Source organism: Lissotriton vulgaris, chromosome 7 (genome assembly GCF_964263255.1).
Source record: "Lissotriton vulgaris chromosome 7, aLisVul1.2, whole genome shotgun sequence".
In the NCBI taxonomy this organism is placed as follows: domain Eukaryota; kingdom Metazoa; phylum Chordata; class Amphibia; order Caudata; family Salamandridae; genus Lissotriton; species Lissotriton vulgaris.
This window is the reverse complement of record NC_141695.1, coordinates 543,568,724-543,588,651: the sequence shown is the minus strand read 5'-3', so window position 1 is coordinate 543,588,651 and position 19,928 is coordinate 543,568,724. Positions and strand designations below refer to the sequence as shown.

At 45.8% G+C, this 19,928-nt stretch overlaps 1 protein-coding gene across 2 annotated transcripts in view; it reads left to right on the top strand.

Moving 5' to 3' along the window:
• Positions 1–2,050: 2,050 nt before the first annotated feature.
• The window catches only part of LOC147702005 (testis-expressed protein 47-like), a 223,648-nt gene continuing 205,770 nt past the window's right edge, over positions 2,051–19,928 (top strand). For both annotated transcript variants that reach the window (XM_086930620.1, XM_086930621.1), the window contains exon 1: positions 2,051–2,176. In XM_086930620.1, coding sequence (XP_086786746.1) covers positions 2,051–2,176 — 126 coding nt within the window. The remainder of the gene's footprint in view (positions 2,177–19,928) is intronic.

Genomic DNA, 19,928 nt, shown 5'->3' with positions numbered 1-19,928 from the left:
GCAGACGATGCAGTCCTTATAGCTCGGACTGGCACAGGTTTGCAAAGACTTTTAGACCACTTTGGCCTCTTTATGGAAGCCATCGACCTAAAGATTAACACCGCTAAATCTCACGTCATGGTCGTTGGCTCACGGAAGAAAAATATGAAGATTAGATCTTTTAGCTGTAATAACTCGCCAATTTCGAGGGTCCCTTTCTTTTGTTACTTGGGTGTTACTTTCGATGAGAGAGGAACTTGGAAGGCTCAAACGAAACTTAAGGAGAATGGAGTCATCAGATCCAAATCAGCACTTCTGAGTTTTTCCAAAAGACTGGGCTCAAGACCTATGGAAGCTATGACCAGGATCTACAGAGTCAAATGCGTGGCAATCGCATCCTATGGGGCAGACATATGGGGCTACGTCCCAACCCCAGGTATCCAAATTGCAGAAAACAATTTAATACGTGCCCTGTTGTCACTCCCGAAATCTTCTCCCACACATTCAATTCACAATGAAATAGGCTTGGGATACGTCTCTGATCTCTCAAAAATGTCCCCAGTGTTATGCTGGATCAAAACCTGGACAAATGAGGAAATCAGTTTGAACCATCGTATCCTTAAAGATTGTACGTCTCTGGACAAAGCTGACAATATACCGTGGTTGGCGTATGTTAGAGCGGCATGCGCGAGGCTAGGGCGCCCGGAAATGTACTCTCTGCCACAAAACCTTAAAAAAGAGGATGCAAAGTGGGTGAAGCAGCATTTTCGTACTTTGATGGAGTGCGAAAGGGAAACGGTCGAACTTTGTAAACCCACGGTGAGATCACTTTTTCAACTTTCCACATCTACAGCCATGGAACCTTATTTGAAATATGTTACTAAGCCTTATCATCGGTTTCTGCTTATAAGGTTCAGGTTTAACCTGATCCACCTTGTCCTTGGCTCGTATACAGAGTGGGGTACCCCAGAAAATCCCCCCCCCTGTACCTTTGACTGTTTTTCCACACAGGACACTCTGCATCTAGTCATGCGTTGTGAACATTATTTGGTGCCTCAGAAAAAATTTCTTGTCCCTATTCTGAAACACTTGAACTTTGTCCAGGTACGGCCAGCCTTGTTATATCTACAGATGCTGAACTCGGTGCAGGTTACATATGGTGTTGCTTGTTTTTTGGTAGCAGCCGCCAGACAAAATAAACTAAGAGCTGCCGCATCAACTAATCATGAAATCTGACTCTTGCATAACCTTGATGGGAATGTTTTAAACATGCTGATATAGGTAGTCCCCATATCTATCGATCCTTTTTTAAACTTGTCCTCTTTGTGTTTATTATGAAGGAGTAGCAATCAATTCTTTACATCTGTTTAATTGTATTTTTAACTTGATTTTATGTATTATGTGCTGCTTTTATGGTTTTAACTAACCGAATAAAGTTCTTTTGACTGGCTGACTGTCTAAGACCGGTCCATCACTGCTGGGCAGGTGTGCGCCTTCCATTAGCACGGCTGCTGACTAACAGCTAGTATCAGAGATTTGGACCGGACGTGAGATCAAATCTGTCCGGAGTGCGTAACAGGTTGTAGGCTTCACAATCTCCTCTTCACTCCTTTTCTTGGGAAGTTTTCAATGTAAGTGACACCTGGAAGATGTAGGTGACACCGGGAAGCTGTAGGTGACACCGGGTTCCACACATTCATTTGATTGCTTATGATATCTCCTGTCAGCCTATCAGAGATGCGTTGTATTAAAAATACACCCTTAATTAGCTTTTCCTTAGCAAGCAATATGTACAAATAAGTTTTAAATTCACAAAAGACTATAATAATTTTTCTTGTTAGGTTTTACAAATACAACGCAATAGCAAAAAAGTATGTTTTTGGGAACTGAATGAATTTGAGTTGTTTATTTTGGTAGCAAGAGTGATGTGATATGCATGGGTCGGTTTTCAGCATTTGTCTTTCCGGGTGGAGTTTGATTTCCGTTTTACCACCGCCTGTGCCCTGCAGTCATTCATTCCCCGGGGGCCCTGTTTGCTGATGGTTGCCTGGTTACCGCCGCTGCTCCTCTCATGGCGTCCAAAGGCCGGAGGGAGCGGAGCCGAAGGAATTATGAAGTGGAGTCCGGGGACTGGGCCTTCCTCGAGCGGCTGTCGCTGTACGGCCGGCTGCAAGCCCAGCAGAGGGATGGGCGCAAGGTGTGTATGTGGTGGGTGTGTTTGTTGGGAGAGGGGAGTCCAGCGGGCACTTGCTTATGTTGCAATCTCTTTACTGTGGTCTCACCCACAACATCCAAATTCAACACCTTAAACAAGCCCTTGCTGGGGTGATGGGCAGGAGAAATAGGCCTGCGACACGTGCACTTGTAAGTTTCTGCACGTATCTCGTGCAAACAGGGCATGACTTTCAACAAATTCCATGTCCGAACACTGCCTAATTTAAAGTATACAAGCATGTGACCCCAAGAGTGCACTGCTACTCCTTATATATCTGACATTATCTGGTATTTTTACATATTTGCAATGTATATCCCAAGAGTTGCGTCAGTTGTTGCCTTTCAACACAGGTGGACACTTTCTGTCCAAAGGCTACCTGTGTTTTTGTTTAAGGAAATATATAGATTCTGTTAAATCCTGCATTTGTTTAAGTAGCTCCTACACGGTCTCATAAAGTTTATGCTGCCATGGAGACCGGCAGGTGGGCTGCAGTGTGACAGGGCCTGCCTGTTGCCGCAGCTCTAGCTCACCAGATTCGCAAAAACAGTAATTCCCTGAAACGGAGTGACAGTATATTCTCATAGTTGCACTTGCTATGCGATCAACCATACTTATCTAGGCTAGCACGCAGTCCATGAATGATCAGATCAACGAGATTGTCTTCTGAGCAGCTGGAGTGCCTGCCTACCCTCTGTTACTGAGAACTGCAGTCATGAAGTCTGTCTCCGCTGAGTACCCTTCCATTTCTGGTGCTTTGCAGCAGTTTCAAGATCTTCTTAGAGGTTCTTGTTGGTCAAATGGATGTAAATGGATGATATTTTTAGGTTTCCTTCGTCATCATTCCTTGATTTTGCTCACGAGAAAGTGTCACTCATAGTCATTGAAATGTCACTCATAATTACACTGAAATTATAGAAATGTCACACATAGCAATTTGAAACCTTGGCAGCTATGCATGACGCTGTGTAATATTTAGGGACCAGATATGTTGTATGGCCTCTGAACCATTAGTGGGCAATGTGGGTGCTGTTGTGTCAGCTTTCCAGGCCAGCGCGGGACGTTGGAGGACACTGCCCCTGCCTGTGGTGGGCAAGATAGCCATAGCTAAGATGTTGGCACTGCCTCTTCTCCTGTCTTTTACTGCAGTCCTCCTGATTGTGGTGCCACGGAGTACATTTTGGATTGGGATACGATCTTGGTTGATTTAATTTGGAACAAAGGCCGGCAGGATGTTGCTCTAGCTAAGTTACAGTGATGGGGGATGAATGCCACAGACTTTGAATTATATGACCTGGCAGTGCAACTGCTGTAGTGAACAACATAACATAACGTATATTTGTTAAGCGCGTGTTCACCCGTGGGCATCTTAGCGCTGAATAACATGTTTATTGTTACCCAACTCAATTGTACACATTTTATTGACCTCAGATGGATGAAAGGCTGAGTGGGCCCACCGGGATGTGAACTTGTGACCATGAGGTCAAACACAGGCCCCTACAGTGGACTCGATCCACAGAACCAGGTAGAGGGGGGCTCCGGGAATGCTGGAGTTGCCAGTCCCCCCGACCCTGCCAGAATCTGTTGTGGACCCTTTTGCTTAATCCTAAATGGGCCTCCACTGCGGGACAGCGCGACCTGATAGTACTTTGGACCTGCTGGCTGAGAGTGCTCCTTCGAAGGGGGCTGCAAACCCAGTGTTCTTAAAGCCTTATGCTTTCGGCCCTCCTCACGCAGGCCGTGGGAGTTGAGGGTCGAGGCAGGATTGGATGTGGTTGGTGCGCTTTATGCAGATGGTATGTTATGCCCCATATGAGAAGATATGCGTGGAGTTTGACCTCCCTGCGGAATAATTCCTCTTATATGGTACCCTATTGGGTGGCAGTGCATAGACTGTGGGGGAGACAGGAGGAAGAGCAAATTTCTCTGTGTTGTTACATACATTCGAAGATTGTTCACAAGAGTATACAGGGCGCTGAGTGTGGATGTGCTCTCCCCCTCACGTTATTGCAGGAATGGTGGGAAAATGACCTGGGTTCTCCTGTGACTGATGGGAACTGGGCTAAAATGAGGAGGCGTCCAAGATATCTTGCGATTGCCATTTCAAACGTATCCATTAGTATATATTGCATCGCGCCTACCTCCAGCCCCAGAAACATACCGTCTATTTCCTGCGGACTTCTCCTTGCTGCCACTCTGATACTGGGGCTCTCCTTCACATGTTATGGAGTTGTGCTCATTTAACCTTTACTGGACAGAGCGGACTGAGGTTATGGACCACTCCCTGACCGCATCCCCCTGATTCTGCCTGCTGGTCCTGTCCACCTGGCCACCTAAATATAAAATAACAACCCAGTTCCTTGATTTGACCCTATTGTTAGCAAAGTGCAGTATTACAATGCACTGGAAGCAGGCGGCAGCAGGACCCTAGGATTGAACACTGAAAGGCGTACCTTTTGAGGTGGGTGGACTGGGTGGGGAGTGCGCTGCTGCTTGAGGCTCATCAGGGCAGGAGACCTATAGAATCCAAAAGAGCTTGAGAAGCTCTACTAGCAGATCTGCTGGGAGATACAGTTGAGATTGATGATTCATTCTCTCTCTGATTAGGGGTTGTATGTTGTGCTCACTTGGTTGCCCAGGTCCAGACTGTCTCCAAACATTAGAATATTTGTTACAAGGCAATGGTGTCAGCCGTCACCCCCATTGCCTCACTGAAGCTCCCCCGTACTGGTGAAGATGTCATGAGTAGCACAAGGAGGACATTGGTGCTTGTCTCGCCTATATTGGATCCATCATTTTGCTGACGGGCGATGGTGCAGCGGACACCACAGGAGTTGGAGGGTGGTGGCGGGGGTTTAAGTACCTCGATAGCTGGGAAGAGGTACGTACATCGTTTCACTGCCGGAAGGATACGCGTGTAAACCTTCTAGACCTATGGGAGGATTGCGGCTCCCTGTTATGCGTACCTCAGCTTCGGCATTCTCAGTGGCCTCTTGTTTATTACTGACTGCTGGGGGGATAGCATACCCATTAGTGTACACTTTATTATGCTCATATTTGTCTGTGTCACTGGTTGTCTTATGCTGCAGCATAGAACAATTATAAAGTTAGTTGACCAAAAAATTATAATGATGGAGGGGTAGCAGTCATTCTGCTGCCATCTTAAGCTTTCACTTGGGATTGTGGGGCTATATTCATGCTGGGATGGAACACACTTGAGTATAGACTGATCTCCAGTAGTGGACTGTCTGGGCACTCACAAGCCTCTGTCTGTCGCTTTACTGTCTATTGCAGCTCTCACTTGAGCATTACCTCCTTGTGCTCTGTCCACAGACTGTGTGCATCAGCGGCTGCTCCTCTGCAGAACCTCCTCCCTTTGGCCTTCGCTCTCTTTCTCCTGTGGTTCAATCATTTGGGGGAATAGACAGGGAGGAGGTGGAGCAATAGGAGCTCAAATCCTAACTCTGTGACTTAATTGGTATTCTGGATGTTTTTCATTCTACATTCTTGAAATGTTTTGCTTCTGTTTATGGACATTGCCAGGCCATTACAAAAAAAACAGCCAATGGTAAACGTCTATCTTGTTTTTAGGATCTTTTAACTTCTTATTCAAAATCTCTAATCTCTCTTTAAGTACTTCTTCCATCCTCGTTCGTGAGTCCTACTCACTATGTTAGAAACTTGCACACAGCTTTAAAGTACTGGTGGCACATTGTGTATTTGGAAGGAGCGTGTTTAGGGCATCCCCTTCCTAACACTTATTCGCAGTGGTGTGTATGAATGTTTTCAGACCAAATTACAGTAGCAAAACATTAATTTTTATCAGACACCTCAAGGGTGGTGATAACCATGTGCAATGGGACCCCTTCCTCATTGTGAATGTTGATAGATGTATTTTTTAAGAGCAGCCAGTGGTCCCACAGACTAGTGTCTACTCTTTAACAAGCATTGGCATAGCCAATAGATCTCGCTTTTGGGACTTTTTAAGTATTTAGTTATGCAGCACAATATCCTTGGTGCAACATCAACTGTTGCATGGCTAAACACTTATAAGGTCCCAAAGGCGAGACCTATGGGCTATGCCAATACTTGTTATAAATTGGAATGATGGTGGTGGCAGAGCAGGAGGGCAAAGTCCCTTTCAACGCTGCTGCATTCAACACCAGTGTCAGAACCGGAGCCCAGACTTCAATGTTGTCTTGGAAGAGATCTGGGGGAATCCCATCAGAGCCCAAGGCTTTGTTTCGAGACAAGGACTCAATGCTCCTGTAAACTTCCTCCAACAAGGAGGTAACTTTTGTGGCTGCTGGACGAGGCACTATCTCTATTCTATTCAAGACCTTTCAAGAAGGCCAGCATTATATACCCTTTCAAAATGGGAAACCCACTGATCTGGAGTGATGTGATTGCACAGGATAGGCTTTGATGGATCTGAGAAGCAAGGGGTATTGATTATTTTCCAAAAAAGTTTAGAGTCCCTCAGTTCACCAGCTTAGATTAAATCAGCCCATGCCTGTTTCTGTAATTGATGCCTCTGGTCTTTTAGAGCCGCTTTATAGTTTTGATGGCAGTGTAACACCCATTTCTTGTCACAAGGCGACTGTTTGAGGGCTTTCTTCAACTGCTTTAGGGCCTCAAAACACTTGGGGTCACACCATGAAGGAAGAGCAGTACAATGCCCAACCGCCTGGGTCGATAGTAGCCCAGAGACTGCCTACGCGATGGAGGAAAAAGAACTTACGATCTCCTTGCCAGGTGTTGAAAGATCCAGGTAGGTGAGTGTCTTCTGCTGGCAAAGAGCAAAAAGGCTATGACTGAAAACATTAGTGTCTATTTGCATCCAGCATAAGTGTCTCCCCTGGGCAATGGGTATCAAAACTCCCCAGGACTATCGAGGGCCCAACTGATTAATAAGGCCTCACACTGGATAGGTATACACACAGATTTTTCCAAGATATTTGATGGCCCTGAGGATTTCTTGAATAGAGATCACTAGGAAAGCATTTTGTGGGGAGCATCAAAATTGTATCTCTTGGGGACCTGTGTAAAACTACTCAAGTTGGGCTTCTTTTATAAACGCCCCCCTCCCCACATGAGCGTCCCAAGGGTAGAACAGAAACTGGGCAGTGGTTGCATAGATAACAGAGCGGGTGCCACCAGTGGCTTTCAAACCATTATGCTCCTGTGGTGGGCCTTAATGATTTGGATTGACTCCTTGAGGCAGAAGAGGCACACACTTTGCCACTCCAATATCTGGGCTTATTACCTCAGTGCACAGAGGTGGCGAGGGATTCACCTTCTTTAAGATCAAGTCTACTTGTACCCTTGGTTTCCACTTTGACTTGGCACTCTTAATTCTGCCTCGTATGAATGCAGTCATATTCTTCCTTCATCAGCTTAAAGTCTTACAGAAAATCTTTCCCACCATTGACTCAAGATGGAAGGCTAATTATGGCTAAATTGCATAATATGTTGTGTCTGGATTATGCCAACACTGAGTATAGGACTGCCTGCACCTATATCATTTCTTAAGTCTCAAGCTACTCAAGAACACTGCTGCTAGCAACGTTGACTCCATCACTCAAACTTTCCATGACTCCCTTGAATCTAATACACACATTGCAGACTAAGTAACATTCCAAGAGTTATGAGGGCACATTAGTAAATGGTATGTTTAGAACATACTGAAACAGGTTTTCATGTAACAATGGAAAGAGCATATGATGGAACTGGAATGTTTTCTGAATTATATATAGACGTGTTGTCACTATCCCGAGGCCGGACTGCGCGTATCTGGCATCACACACTGATCTAGTGAGTGACCCAAGCCCTAGGCCAGTCCCTAACAGGAGTCTGTCCTACACTTTTCCTGTGACTTAGAGGGTTGTGCCAAGCATGCCTTCATTTGGTGACATCGAATTACAATCCCTTCCATTGGTACAGCAGATAGAGCAGTGGTAGCAACATACTATATTTTGAAAATGAATAGTCTGACAAGACCTTTTTATCTGAGTCACTGACTGGAGGCCTGGCCCACTCATGTGAAGTTTCTCTCCTATGGGCCTACCCAGTCCTTAGCACTAACATCACAAGTGTGTGTTAAGCACATTGATGTGTGTAGCAAAAAGTGTACATGCATGGTGTGTGAATGTACCAGCGTATTGGAGAGCAGTCGATAACCCTGGCCAGGCCTTGCACAAGATGGAGAGGACTGTACTGTCCAACAGTATTGATGTCCTTCCTGTAGCTAAAGGGAGGAGACCTAGAAAGTGAAGGTGGGAAGAGGAGAGCGAGCTCCTTTTAGATATTCGATGAGGCTTTTTGTTTCCACAGAGCTATTGGTCAGTCTTTCTGAACACTACTATTTGGAGGATGGTAGGGTAAGAGGTGGTATTGTAGACTCAGTTATAAAGGCAAGGAAGCATTTTATTCAAGGTCTGCCTGTTTTCCCCAGATTATTCCATCAGTTGGGCTGACTGATGACAGCCAGGTGCAAAAAAACCTCACATCTTTTTGTGTATTTGCTGTGGATTCTACAGGATGGAGACAACCCTACTATGAGAAGCATCCCTCCTCGCCAATCAGGTGTCTGGAGCACAGCCTGAAAAAGGTATTTGAAAGATGAACCACCCTAAACCAGCACTACAGTTTTTAGGCTGTTGAGCCACATCTCCTCTTAGGCAATTGTTTATAAAAAGGGTTCCAGGTCTTTTATGGCCAAGGAAGGGAGTGCTCTGTAAATTACTCAGACAGCTGCTGAGCAACTGGGACTCAAGTCTGCCCAACAGCCATACTCCTTTAGGTAAGAAGACATCACTTGAAGCCTCAATCTCTTATTGGAGAAGCTGTCTACCAGTCATGAAACACCTATAAGTTTGTCTGCCTGCTGAGAGAAAGATCCTGCCTACCCTGCAGGAGGAGACGCTTCCAGGAAGGAGCGAGGTACCATGCTTCCCCAGTGGTTATGGGGTGCCAGAGTAGCAGACTACTGTTGATCAGTCCAGGAGGACCCAGGCATCTGTGACCGCACCCCCACCCGTCCACAGAATCTACTTGCGGTTCTAGATGGGAACTGTGACTACACAATAGTACAACCTGAGTCCCAATCAGGGCTGTAATTGCACGTTGCAATTTGCCTGCGCAGGGCTGTAACTGCTGAAGTTGTGACAAGTCTGTGAAGCGCTACATCAACGGAATTCGTAAACCAGCTGACATGGGGGCTGTATCTCCCAAATGTCGCACCTCCCTGTTGGGGGTCTTCATCCTTGCTCCTTCTGACCACAGGATAGACTCAAACGCCAGACCTATAAATGCAAGACACATACCGCCAATCTACTTGAGACAAATTTATCTTAGGGTTGCCACTTCCCGCAGCAAACAGAAGAACTGGAGTGGATGTACTGCAGAATGCAGCCAGGCACCAGAGGCGAGAAGTATACCACCACTGCCTGCCGAAGCACAGACCCTCATCAGAGTGTTCAGGCTTGTTCGCAAATACCAGATGAGCCAGAGAGGATGAAATTACCCCGAAAGCGGGTAAGAGACTAGGAGAACTGTGTGCACATACGGTTTGGAGGAGACTGCACCTGTGCTAACTTCACACTACTCCTGCCCCATCCCCGAAAAATGGAGGGGCAACCTAGAACGGAGAAGAGAGCCTAGGTACAGTGGGTACAAAGCAGGAGCGATGACAGGCATACCACCTGCTGCATTGCACCCAGTTACACTGACTTGTGTTCTGCTACTAGTAGTGTGTAGTATTTACTGTCTTTGAGTAATAATGGACTTTCTTTCTTGAAAATAAAGATGAACAATGGGCTAGGCAATCACTTAATTGTGTTGTTAATTGATTATTGTGCTTATAGCTCGACCACTCTCACACTACCTCTATGAGAAGCCTGCGACTGCTCGCTCTTGCTACCCTGAGAGTCAACCGAAATACGTAGGAGAACAGTGCAGACAGCAAGGTGTGGAGGGTTGTCACTCAACATCTAAAAATAAAACTATACTGGAATTTATTAGGACAATTTTGTGGTATACACCAAGACAGTATAAATGATGGCAGTATTATATATGTTCACCTTCTCCCTGTTTGCCATTGTATCACATTTAAGCGTTATTCAATGTGTTTTTTTTCATGACCTGTATTAATTAAAAAAACTCCAACAATGCTCCCTACTATTATGTTTGCATTATTTTAAAATTCAACTGTTGTGCTTTCTTGGATGGAGACACCGCAGGCCCTGATGGGAGAACTCTATTAATGTTACACCTATGGCATAGAATAGAACTACTATTGACCTCCTCTTGAAGCTCTATTATTATTTGTTTACAAATGAAGTTAAATAATTTCTCTTAGTATTCACAACTGTTCAGTTTAAGTCTCTCACTCTGAGAACCACTGGCATGTTTATGCGATCTACAAAAAAGGTTATACAATACAGGACCAATATCGGGTCTCAGTTGCAAGTTAAATTACTATATTGCTTGACTGTCTCTAGTTATGAATATTAATTGCTATAAAATGTGAAAAGTTTCGATAAAAAGGGTGAGAAAAACCTCGGCTAATCATTTCTTCAATATTTTCATAAGCCTTGCTGGGTTCTTTCTTGAAGAAGAAAGCTTCCTAAAATTACGACTTTACTGTGAAATAGACTAAATCAAACTCTTTTACACTAATCCTCCTTCTCCATTAGCACACCATACAGATTCTAAAGTCACTGGCCATAAACTAATTAATCATAACGCATCCCTGGATTCACTGATTACCACACCGTTTTCAATATGTTTGATTGGCCAAGTGAATGACAACATAAACATACGATTTCAGCAGGCTTAATCATTACACCGAGAAATACACGTTTAACCAACGTACATGAGATTATAATTACAAGTTGCAAACCTTGAACTCTGAAAACAGATCTGATGTATAACATGTCAACCACCATCTGCAATCCTCCCTATATGACTAGCATAATTCTGCTCGGACAACAATGTACTAAGGCCGTTGTGTTAACTAGAATTTTTCATACTGTATAGTGTTTTCTTTTCTTTTTTGTTTTCTTCCATTTATATCCTATCAAAGCTCAGTAAAGGTAATCTGAAATAAAAAAAATTAAAAAGACTCTCTGGCACTTAACATAATCACCAGCTATGGAAAATGTACAATTTGACCCAAAAACATAACCACTGGTGAAAATATTGCTATAGTAAATGTATGCAAGAAAGTTAGGACATACACACTAGAGTAACTAAAGTGTTTTGGAACTCGTGAAAGATGTACTGTACAGATGCCATAACAATTGATACCAATATTCTACCTGTAAATAAAAGTGTAGAACTCAATACAAATATACTTAAAAGTATCACCTCTTCGTAAACAACTTAAACAGTACCATGCACTCATGCTTTTATGCTACTCTCTACCAAGCCTGATCTCGCTTGCGACCAGTATCCTTACCACTCTCCACCGAAACAGACTGTCCTCTGGTCTCATCCTCTTCTTGGACGCCTTTTAGTCCAAATAACAATAACATATGCCTTGTTAATGTATCTATGAGTCAACTGCATAAGCACCCCAACTCATTTATGCAGCCCTGGTCTGACTCACCTCTACGCTCTGTTCGTCCATGGTCTCCAGCAGAAAGTACTAACAATAAAAGGCTATTATACATTGTGGATTAGGATCCAATAGCCCACTACTGTGCAACTGTCTGGAATAAATTAGTTTCACAGTGATAAACATCTCTCCACGAAACAACCTGACTCATTCCTAGGCTGTACCTTCAAAGTTTCGACTTATCGATATTAAATAACAATACGCTAGAAGAAAAATTCATTTTGTTAGTACATTTGGATTGAATCCATTCTTCAATCCTTTCAAATCCATCTAACGAATGCTGACCGGGCACTCAAATCACTGTGGAAGGACAGCTTTTAGTTTCAAACAATGAGTCTATTTGTCACCATGGAAATGCTTCACTCAGTTCTGCGCTGCCTAGCTGACACATTTGCAGCCACGCGAAGGTTACAAACTGCTCCTCACTCGGTGTGCCGTGTGGTAAAGTAAACTACAAGCCACACTTAAGTTATGTAGAAAAGCAAATGTTATTATAGGTCAATAATTTCTTTCCTGCAATGTTTCTTAAATTGACAGAAATATCATCTGAAACACTGTGATGTAAAAGGCAGTACAAAACAGAATAAACAAAGGTCTCACTAGGGACCAGCAACCGAATACTGTAAATATTGGAGCTGTCTGTTTTTTAACATATTTTATTTAACTTTTATACAACGTGGAGGGTAGCCACCTGGCTGGATTTATATCGGCATGACCAGTATCTTATTGTCCCTTCGAGTACAACAAGCAACAAACAAGAGCGCCTCGCGTGGGGAGGTGGAGTGAAGGGGGGCGGGCGCGATTCACTCGCTGGAGCGATAATTAGGACCAGATGGGCCGCACGCTCCCACAAGTGAATCTCCTGACATGCACGCGTTGCCAATGAAGGCAAAGGAATGTGTGCACGTGCTTGGCTGAAAAGCCAAAGCGACGGCAAAAGGTCATTTGCCTTTTGCAGCGCATGCGCGCTGTGAAGGCGAGACCTAAAAATGAAACCTAAATGTTTAATTTTTTTCTTTAGGGAAAACGGGCTGCATTTAAACAAAACAAATTGCTTTATTAAAAACAATCAGACATAGTGGCCTGCTGACCCCAGCAGGCCACAATCTCTGTGATGACTGCAATTCCTAAAAGGTCGCACACTGCGACCTACCTCATTAATATTTATAATGTAGGTCTATTGCAACCCCATTAGGAATCGCTATTTCCAACTTCTATTTTTTTACACATTAGGAATTGTGATTTCCTAATTGCCATTTACAATTAGGAAATTGCAATCCCTACATTCTGTACATATGTCCCCAGGTTCTGTAAAAGAAAGCAGAACACTCAGAATAGTGCATATAAGACTAAGATATGTTTAAGGCAAAAATATCCAGCAAACTATCAAAATAAGCAAGGCAATTGTCATTTTAATGTAGCAGAGGTTCGCTTTACATCAGTTTTTTTTTTTAAATAACACATTATTTTCAGATAAAGGAGAGAATTCACATCACATTGCATATAGCTTAGTTACAACCAAAACATACCGTTCCTGACAGTCGCAGGACAATTGTGTACATTATATCGATCAGTAGAATGGCAACACTTCAGCAAACACAGGACCCCAGCCCCTCATTGCCACCCTCTCCCACAACCCCCAACCTAGTAGGCACGCTGTAAGCCCTCCATGCATAGCGATCGTACAAAGGAACTGCCTGCCACCGAGGACTTATCCCAGAATGTCACGCAGCCTTGTGACCTCGCACCTCACCTTATGTCGGCTGTTAAGTGAAATGTCCCTGGTGGTCTCACAACATTTCGCCTATTGTTCATCTGAAATTTCCCCTTCCGTGTCTGCCTCCCATGCCTGTCTAAGCTTGGAGTCATCTACAGGGAGCATCTGAGCGCAGGCCTTGTACAATTTGGAAATCAGCCGCGTGCCACCAGAGTTTTCCAGGACCAAAGTAAGGGGAGGGAATGAATCTGGTTCCACTGGGTAAGTGGGAAACGTTGCGTGCACATATTGAAGCGGGTCAGAAAAATGCAATCAGAGAACCTGTCATCCTCATCCACGGAGAGAACGTGTCCCCCAGGGAACAGGTCGCCCACCTTCCCAATGTCTGATGCTGTCAGAGTACACTGTACTGTACCCTCTCCCATTATCAGGAACCATCTAGCATTGGGTAATGGTAATGCAGAAGGATACAAAAAAAGGAGCCCCGACTCTCGTCCTCAGTTTATCCCACGCCCAAGTAGTCGTGGATACCGTCTGAATGTCATGCCGATCCTGTTGAAAAACCCCTCTGCAGTACCTCACACAGCTTGTCTGGGAGAACAAGGTCAGCCTCTGGTCTCAAAAAAGGGATACGGGCGTCAGGGTGAAATCAAGCGTGCGCATAGCGACGCTGCGCCACCAAGTAGTACAAATGAAAGTGTGATACATTAAAGCCCCCCCTATCGTATGGCAGGGTCAGAATGGACCAGCGAACGCGCGGCCTCTTTCCATCCCCCACACCAGTCGGATCATGAGTGACCGGAGAGTTCAAAAAAACCAGTCCGACAGGAGAACAGGGATGTTATTAAAAAACATGGGGAGAACCATCATCTTCAGTATTGCCACCCTGCCCACCATTGACAGTGGCAGTTTCAGCCAGCTGTCCACTTGTGTCTCCAGCTTTTGAAAGGTTTGACCATAATTTAAGCGTATCATCTGGGCAGTGTCCAAGTGGATATGAACCCCCAGGTATTTCACCTAGTCGTGGCACCACTCAAGCAGGAATTCACATTCCCATTGAACTGTGCTCTCCATTAGCGGGAATATGATAGATTTGTGCCAGTTGATGCCTAATCCCGAAAACCTGCCAAAACAAATAATTTCCCGGATCAGGGGAGCCAGATTTAAATGGGGATCCCGGACATATAGAATGGTATCGTCCACATACAGGGAAGCCAACAGCGGGCCCGTTTTAAATTGCAGGCCTCTATGCAGGCGGTGCTCTTGGAAGTGTCTGATTAGTGGGTCCATTGCCAGAATAAACAGTAGGGGAAACAGAGGACAGCCCTGTCTAGTCTCTCGGTATAAACAAAACGGCGTGGACAGCATGCCGTTCAAGCGAAGACGCGCCGTTGGGCCTTTGTATAATAAGGAGACAGTTGCAATGAAACCATAGGGTAACCCCATTCGCTGCATTTTACCTAAACTAAAAATGGCCATTCTAAGGAATCAAACGCTTTTTCAGCATCAAGGAGCACCGCCGCGGCCGGCACTTCAGGTTGTATCCTATGCAGTATAGTGAACAGCTTCCGGAGGTTCAGGGATGTCGAGCGATTGGGGACAAAGCCAGACTGTACACGGGAGATGATGTACTCCATTTTGTAGTCTAAATTTAATGAAAATAGTGGTCGGTAAGAGCCACAGTCTTTGGGGTCCTTGCCCGGCTTTGGAAGCAGGATAATCACTGCTTCCCGCATTGTGGGGGGAGACTTTGCTTTTCTAGCGCCTCCTCATATACTTCGATTAACTGGGGGGGGCCAAAAGGTCTTTAAACTCCTTATAGAAGTCCCCAGTAAAACCGTCCAATCCTGGGGCAGTGGATCCCTGCAGAATGTCTATGGCCAGTATGACGTCATCAACGGTAATAGGCTCTGCCATGAAATCTAACATATATTTTTTTTTAAATAGCAACGCGATCTCGTCCAGAAACGTGGTCAGTGCCGTACTGTCGGGATCTGCCCTAGATGTGTAAAGAGTAGAATAATACTCCAAGAATTTGTCACGGATGGCCATTGTAGAAGTGAGAGAGATGCCGGTGGATGATTGCAATTCTGTAATGTGATTCTTACTGTAACGTGGTCGAAGCATGTGCGCCAGCACTCTACCTGGTCACTCACCCTCGCCCTACCTTCGTGCCATGTGGTATTAACCCATGAACAGAATTTCCCGGTCGGCTGTGTCCCTGTATTCCGTTAGCAGTGCAAGGCGCGCAGTTTGCATCGCTGTGTCAGGAAGTCTTGCCAGCTGGGCGTCCAATGCAGCTATTTTACGCTCAATGCGGCTCAACGTTTGTCTGAGATCTCTAAGGACTCCCCTTGTTTGGAGATGCACACCCCTCTTATGACTGCCTGGAATCCTTCCCACAGAACTGCCACGGTATCCACCGAGCCTGTGTTAAGTTCAAAATAGTCTTCTATCGCCTCCTTAAGTTCAGCCTTAAACAGGTCATCTTGGAGAGCTCTACCGGGGAGCCTTCACTGCCTCTCGTATCCCTCCGGTCGTGGAAATAGTAAATGCAGTACTATTGTTGAATGGTCAGAGTATGTGCATGGGAGTGTGGCGTTGGGAGCTAAACCAGTCTGCAACCAATGGAGAGATAAGCCAGTAACCTATCCTGGACCAGGTTCCATGTGGGCCAGAGTGATGAGTGTATGCAGTGGGGGTGGGGTCCTGCCGTCGCCCAATATCAATTAATGCGTGTTGCTCACGTAGTCCCCTCAAGGCACGCCGAGCCAGAGGCTTGGCATCTGATGGTTTGGAAGTGCTGTCCATGACAGGGTGGATTAACAAATTCAGGTCCCCACCCAGAAGGAGGGCATGGGGGTCATGAGACATAATCCAGGCATTCAAGCTATGAAAGAATTCCGGGTCATCAACATTGGGGGCATAAACATTTACCAAGGTAACTCTACAGCCATGGAGACACCCTGAGACTATAACATATCTTCCCTCAGGATCCCGGGCCGTGTCTGTGAGTGTAAAGGGGATTCTCTTGTGAATCAGAATGGCAGTGCCCCTAGCGTAATTTCTGTAATTAGCAAAGCATCTGTGAATGCCCCAACTAGTGCCAAAACGAGCGGAGTCTGTGGCTGGGAGGTGGGTTTCCTGCAAGTACGCTATATCAACCTTGTGTCTGATAAGGTAGTGGATCACCTGCCTCTTCTTTCGAGTGTTATTAAGACCCCTGACATTCCAGGACATGAAGGTGACAGCCGTGGGCCCCTGTATATTACCCAACCGCACCATTCAACCAAAGTGTTGTTCGCCATCTGTCAGGACGTGTGCGCTATGTCAATGAGATAAGCAATGTGAGCATAAAGTGTGAACAATAACCAAAAGCCAAAAAGCCAACCCCTTCCCCCCCTCCCACCACCCAGCCGCCTACTAAGTTTCCCTGCCCGAACTGCTAGGGAACCAACAGGCAAACCATCGAGGACCAAGGAGTGGACCCCAAAAATGCAGGAACCCCCAGACACACGGGATATACCCAGGGGGCCAGGCCAATTGTCGTTTCAATTAAAGACGTTAAACAGAATGAAACCCCCAGTTCAAACTAATAATGCAGTCTAACCTGATCAGACCATCCACCATGCCCCGAGTTTGAAAAAAGGTCCGCACTAGCATCCGATCTGCTGTGTGGCGGGGAGGTCTGCACTTTATGTGTGCAGCAAAATTCCTGGGCTTCTGCAGGAGTGTCAAAGATTCTGGACCTACCGCCAAAGTCAACTTTCAGTCTTGCCGGGTACATCATCCCATATTTAAGCCCAAGATTGCGCAGTGTGGCCTTCACCTCCCGGAATTTCCGTCTTCCCTCCTGAACCATTGGAGTGAAATCAGGATAAAATGACAGCTTGGACCCCTGCCACTCAATCATGCCACGCTCTCTAGCCATCCTCAGGGCTGTGTCACGATCTCGTAAGAGGCCAGGATCTGGTCTGGGGCCAAGTGAACGATGCGCTCTCTCTACCACAAAGCCAGGAATCAGGGATTCACTGCCAAATAGCTCGGTTAACAGTTTCTCCACAAAGAGATCCATGCTGCCTGTAAAAGTTGTCTCCGGAACCCCCATGATGCGAATGTTGTTGCGTCGTCCACGAATCTCCAAATCCTCATTCTTAATGGCAACCTCCTTTAGCAGGCGTTCAGTCCGTTCTAACCTTTTCAGCGATTGGGCCGTTCCATCCTCCAAATCCAATACTTGTGCCTCCACCACATCTAGCCGACGGTCATGTGCCTGGACTTTGGTGCCCAGGGACATAATGGTTTGATCCAGGGTGTCGAAACGGGAGGTCAGCACCTTGAAGCCCGCACGCATCTCCAATAATAGTGACGCAACTGAGGCCTCAGGAAGTTCCAGCGCCTCTACGACTGGAGGCTTCTCCTCCATCGCAGGAGGAAGTGATGCAGTTCCTTCGGTTGTTTTCCCAAAGGGCAGAGTGCGGCCCATGCCTCTGAGGTAGCGCCTGGAGGGAAGTTAGGTGGAGTGGGATCACCGTGGGCACTGGCAACTTGCGTGGGCCAGGGAGACCAGTTTATAATCTTGTGGCTTACGCGGACATTCCGGAGCTATAGTTTGCTGTCGCAAGGTACAACAGCAGCAGCATGAGCAATGTTCCCAGCAGGGCAGAAGGTCCAATGGCCTGCCAATGCCGAGGTCTAAGCAACAGGGCCTGAAGCTACTCTTGAACCCATGTTCAGATAGAGGTGCAGGCCTATCTCATGTTCCAGGTGGCACCGGCGTCTAGCCCACTGCAAAAATAATAATGGGGAGGTCTGAAGTCCCCTGAAGCGCAACTCCAGCTCAGCACGTTAGGGGAGGCAGCAATGTAATTCCCAACAAGGCCCTGGCGGGTGCGCGGAAACGTTGTAGGCAACAGGCGGTCGCTCTGCCCTCCCGCAATCAGCCCGCCCGCAGCACTTCAGCACTGTTGCAACTATCTTGAACCGACGTGAGACGCTAACAGCCACATTTTGCGTGAGCGTCCCTTCGTTATACAAACAGCTGTTATCTCGACTCGTATATCTTGAGTCCTGCTACTCGTATTCTAAACGAGCAAAACAGTATATTTCCAGTCTGCATCAGCAATTGAGCACGTCTCTGAACATTCCTTTCGGAGAATTCTAAAATTCTTTTATCCCATGTGGACGTTATTTAATAGTTTTTCGACATAATCATTGCAACTTTGTGAAGCATGCCTGTCTGGGAAATGTACAGATTGTTATCTTCCGACTAATTGCCTGGAGAATTTTGCTATTTTAATAACTTCAGTCCTTATTAGAAAGGTGAACAATTGAGGGAGTATAGGATCATATTGAATTTCTCCTGATTAGTTCGCTTGGTCTAATGGTCTTCTATGTACATCTAAGAGACCTGGGATTCGCTTCGCTTCTCTTTTTTAATAATCTATGTAGCTCCTGAAGAAGGCATTTTGCTAAACGCCGAAACGCGCGTCGATTACATTAATTGCCACTTTTATTATTAACTGTGTGTGTTTTAATTGATATTTTTGTATTTTTGTTTTTTCACTACGGTCCTATTATCACTGTGTATTTATTTATGTATGTACTATGTTCAACATGATTTATGATCTTATGAAAATTTTAATATAAGTGTTCATTAAACTGTATATGGTTTTATTATAGAGTATGTTCCTTAATGTCCTCCTGTTTACACTTGTTTCTTATGCTAATGTTGTGATTGCCTAGGATTTGATACACACTAACTGCAAGGTACAACAGCAGCAGCATGGGCAATGTTCCCAGCAGGGCAGAAGGTCCAATGGACAGCCAATGCCGAGGCCTAAGCAACAAGGCCTGAAGCTACTATTGAACCCACGTGCAGATTGAGGTGCAGGCCGCAGGAGCGCCGCACGACTCACCGGGCATCTCTTGTGCATAGGGCTCAGTCCCGCTAATCGCCCGCAGGTAGCCGCACTGTGTGGGTCTGCAGAAGCACCCGATGTTGCTGCGCCAGCAGGCCCGGTCCCCACGTCCCTTGGCGAAAGTCCTCATTAGGCAGGGGCTGGAGAGCTGCAATCAGGATCGCAGTGCCAGCGCCACTTCCGCTGTCCGCAGCTATGGTTTCGGTGCCACTGACGTTGCTGGGCCTGGGGATATACGGCGCTGGGCCAGGCTGATGTTACGAGCCTCACTAGCTGGCGACCATCATCGCCGCCAGCTTGGCCACGCTCCCCGCTCTACATCAGTAGGGGAACATAATGCTAAAACCCATACATTTTGTGCTACATTTATATATTTTTACAAGTGACAGCGTGATAGAAATGCAAAGTTCTCGAGGGGAGAATGTGAAAGGACCTTGGCCAACCAATGCAAGCTCTGACTCCACTATTTTCTAAAATCCT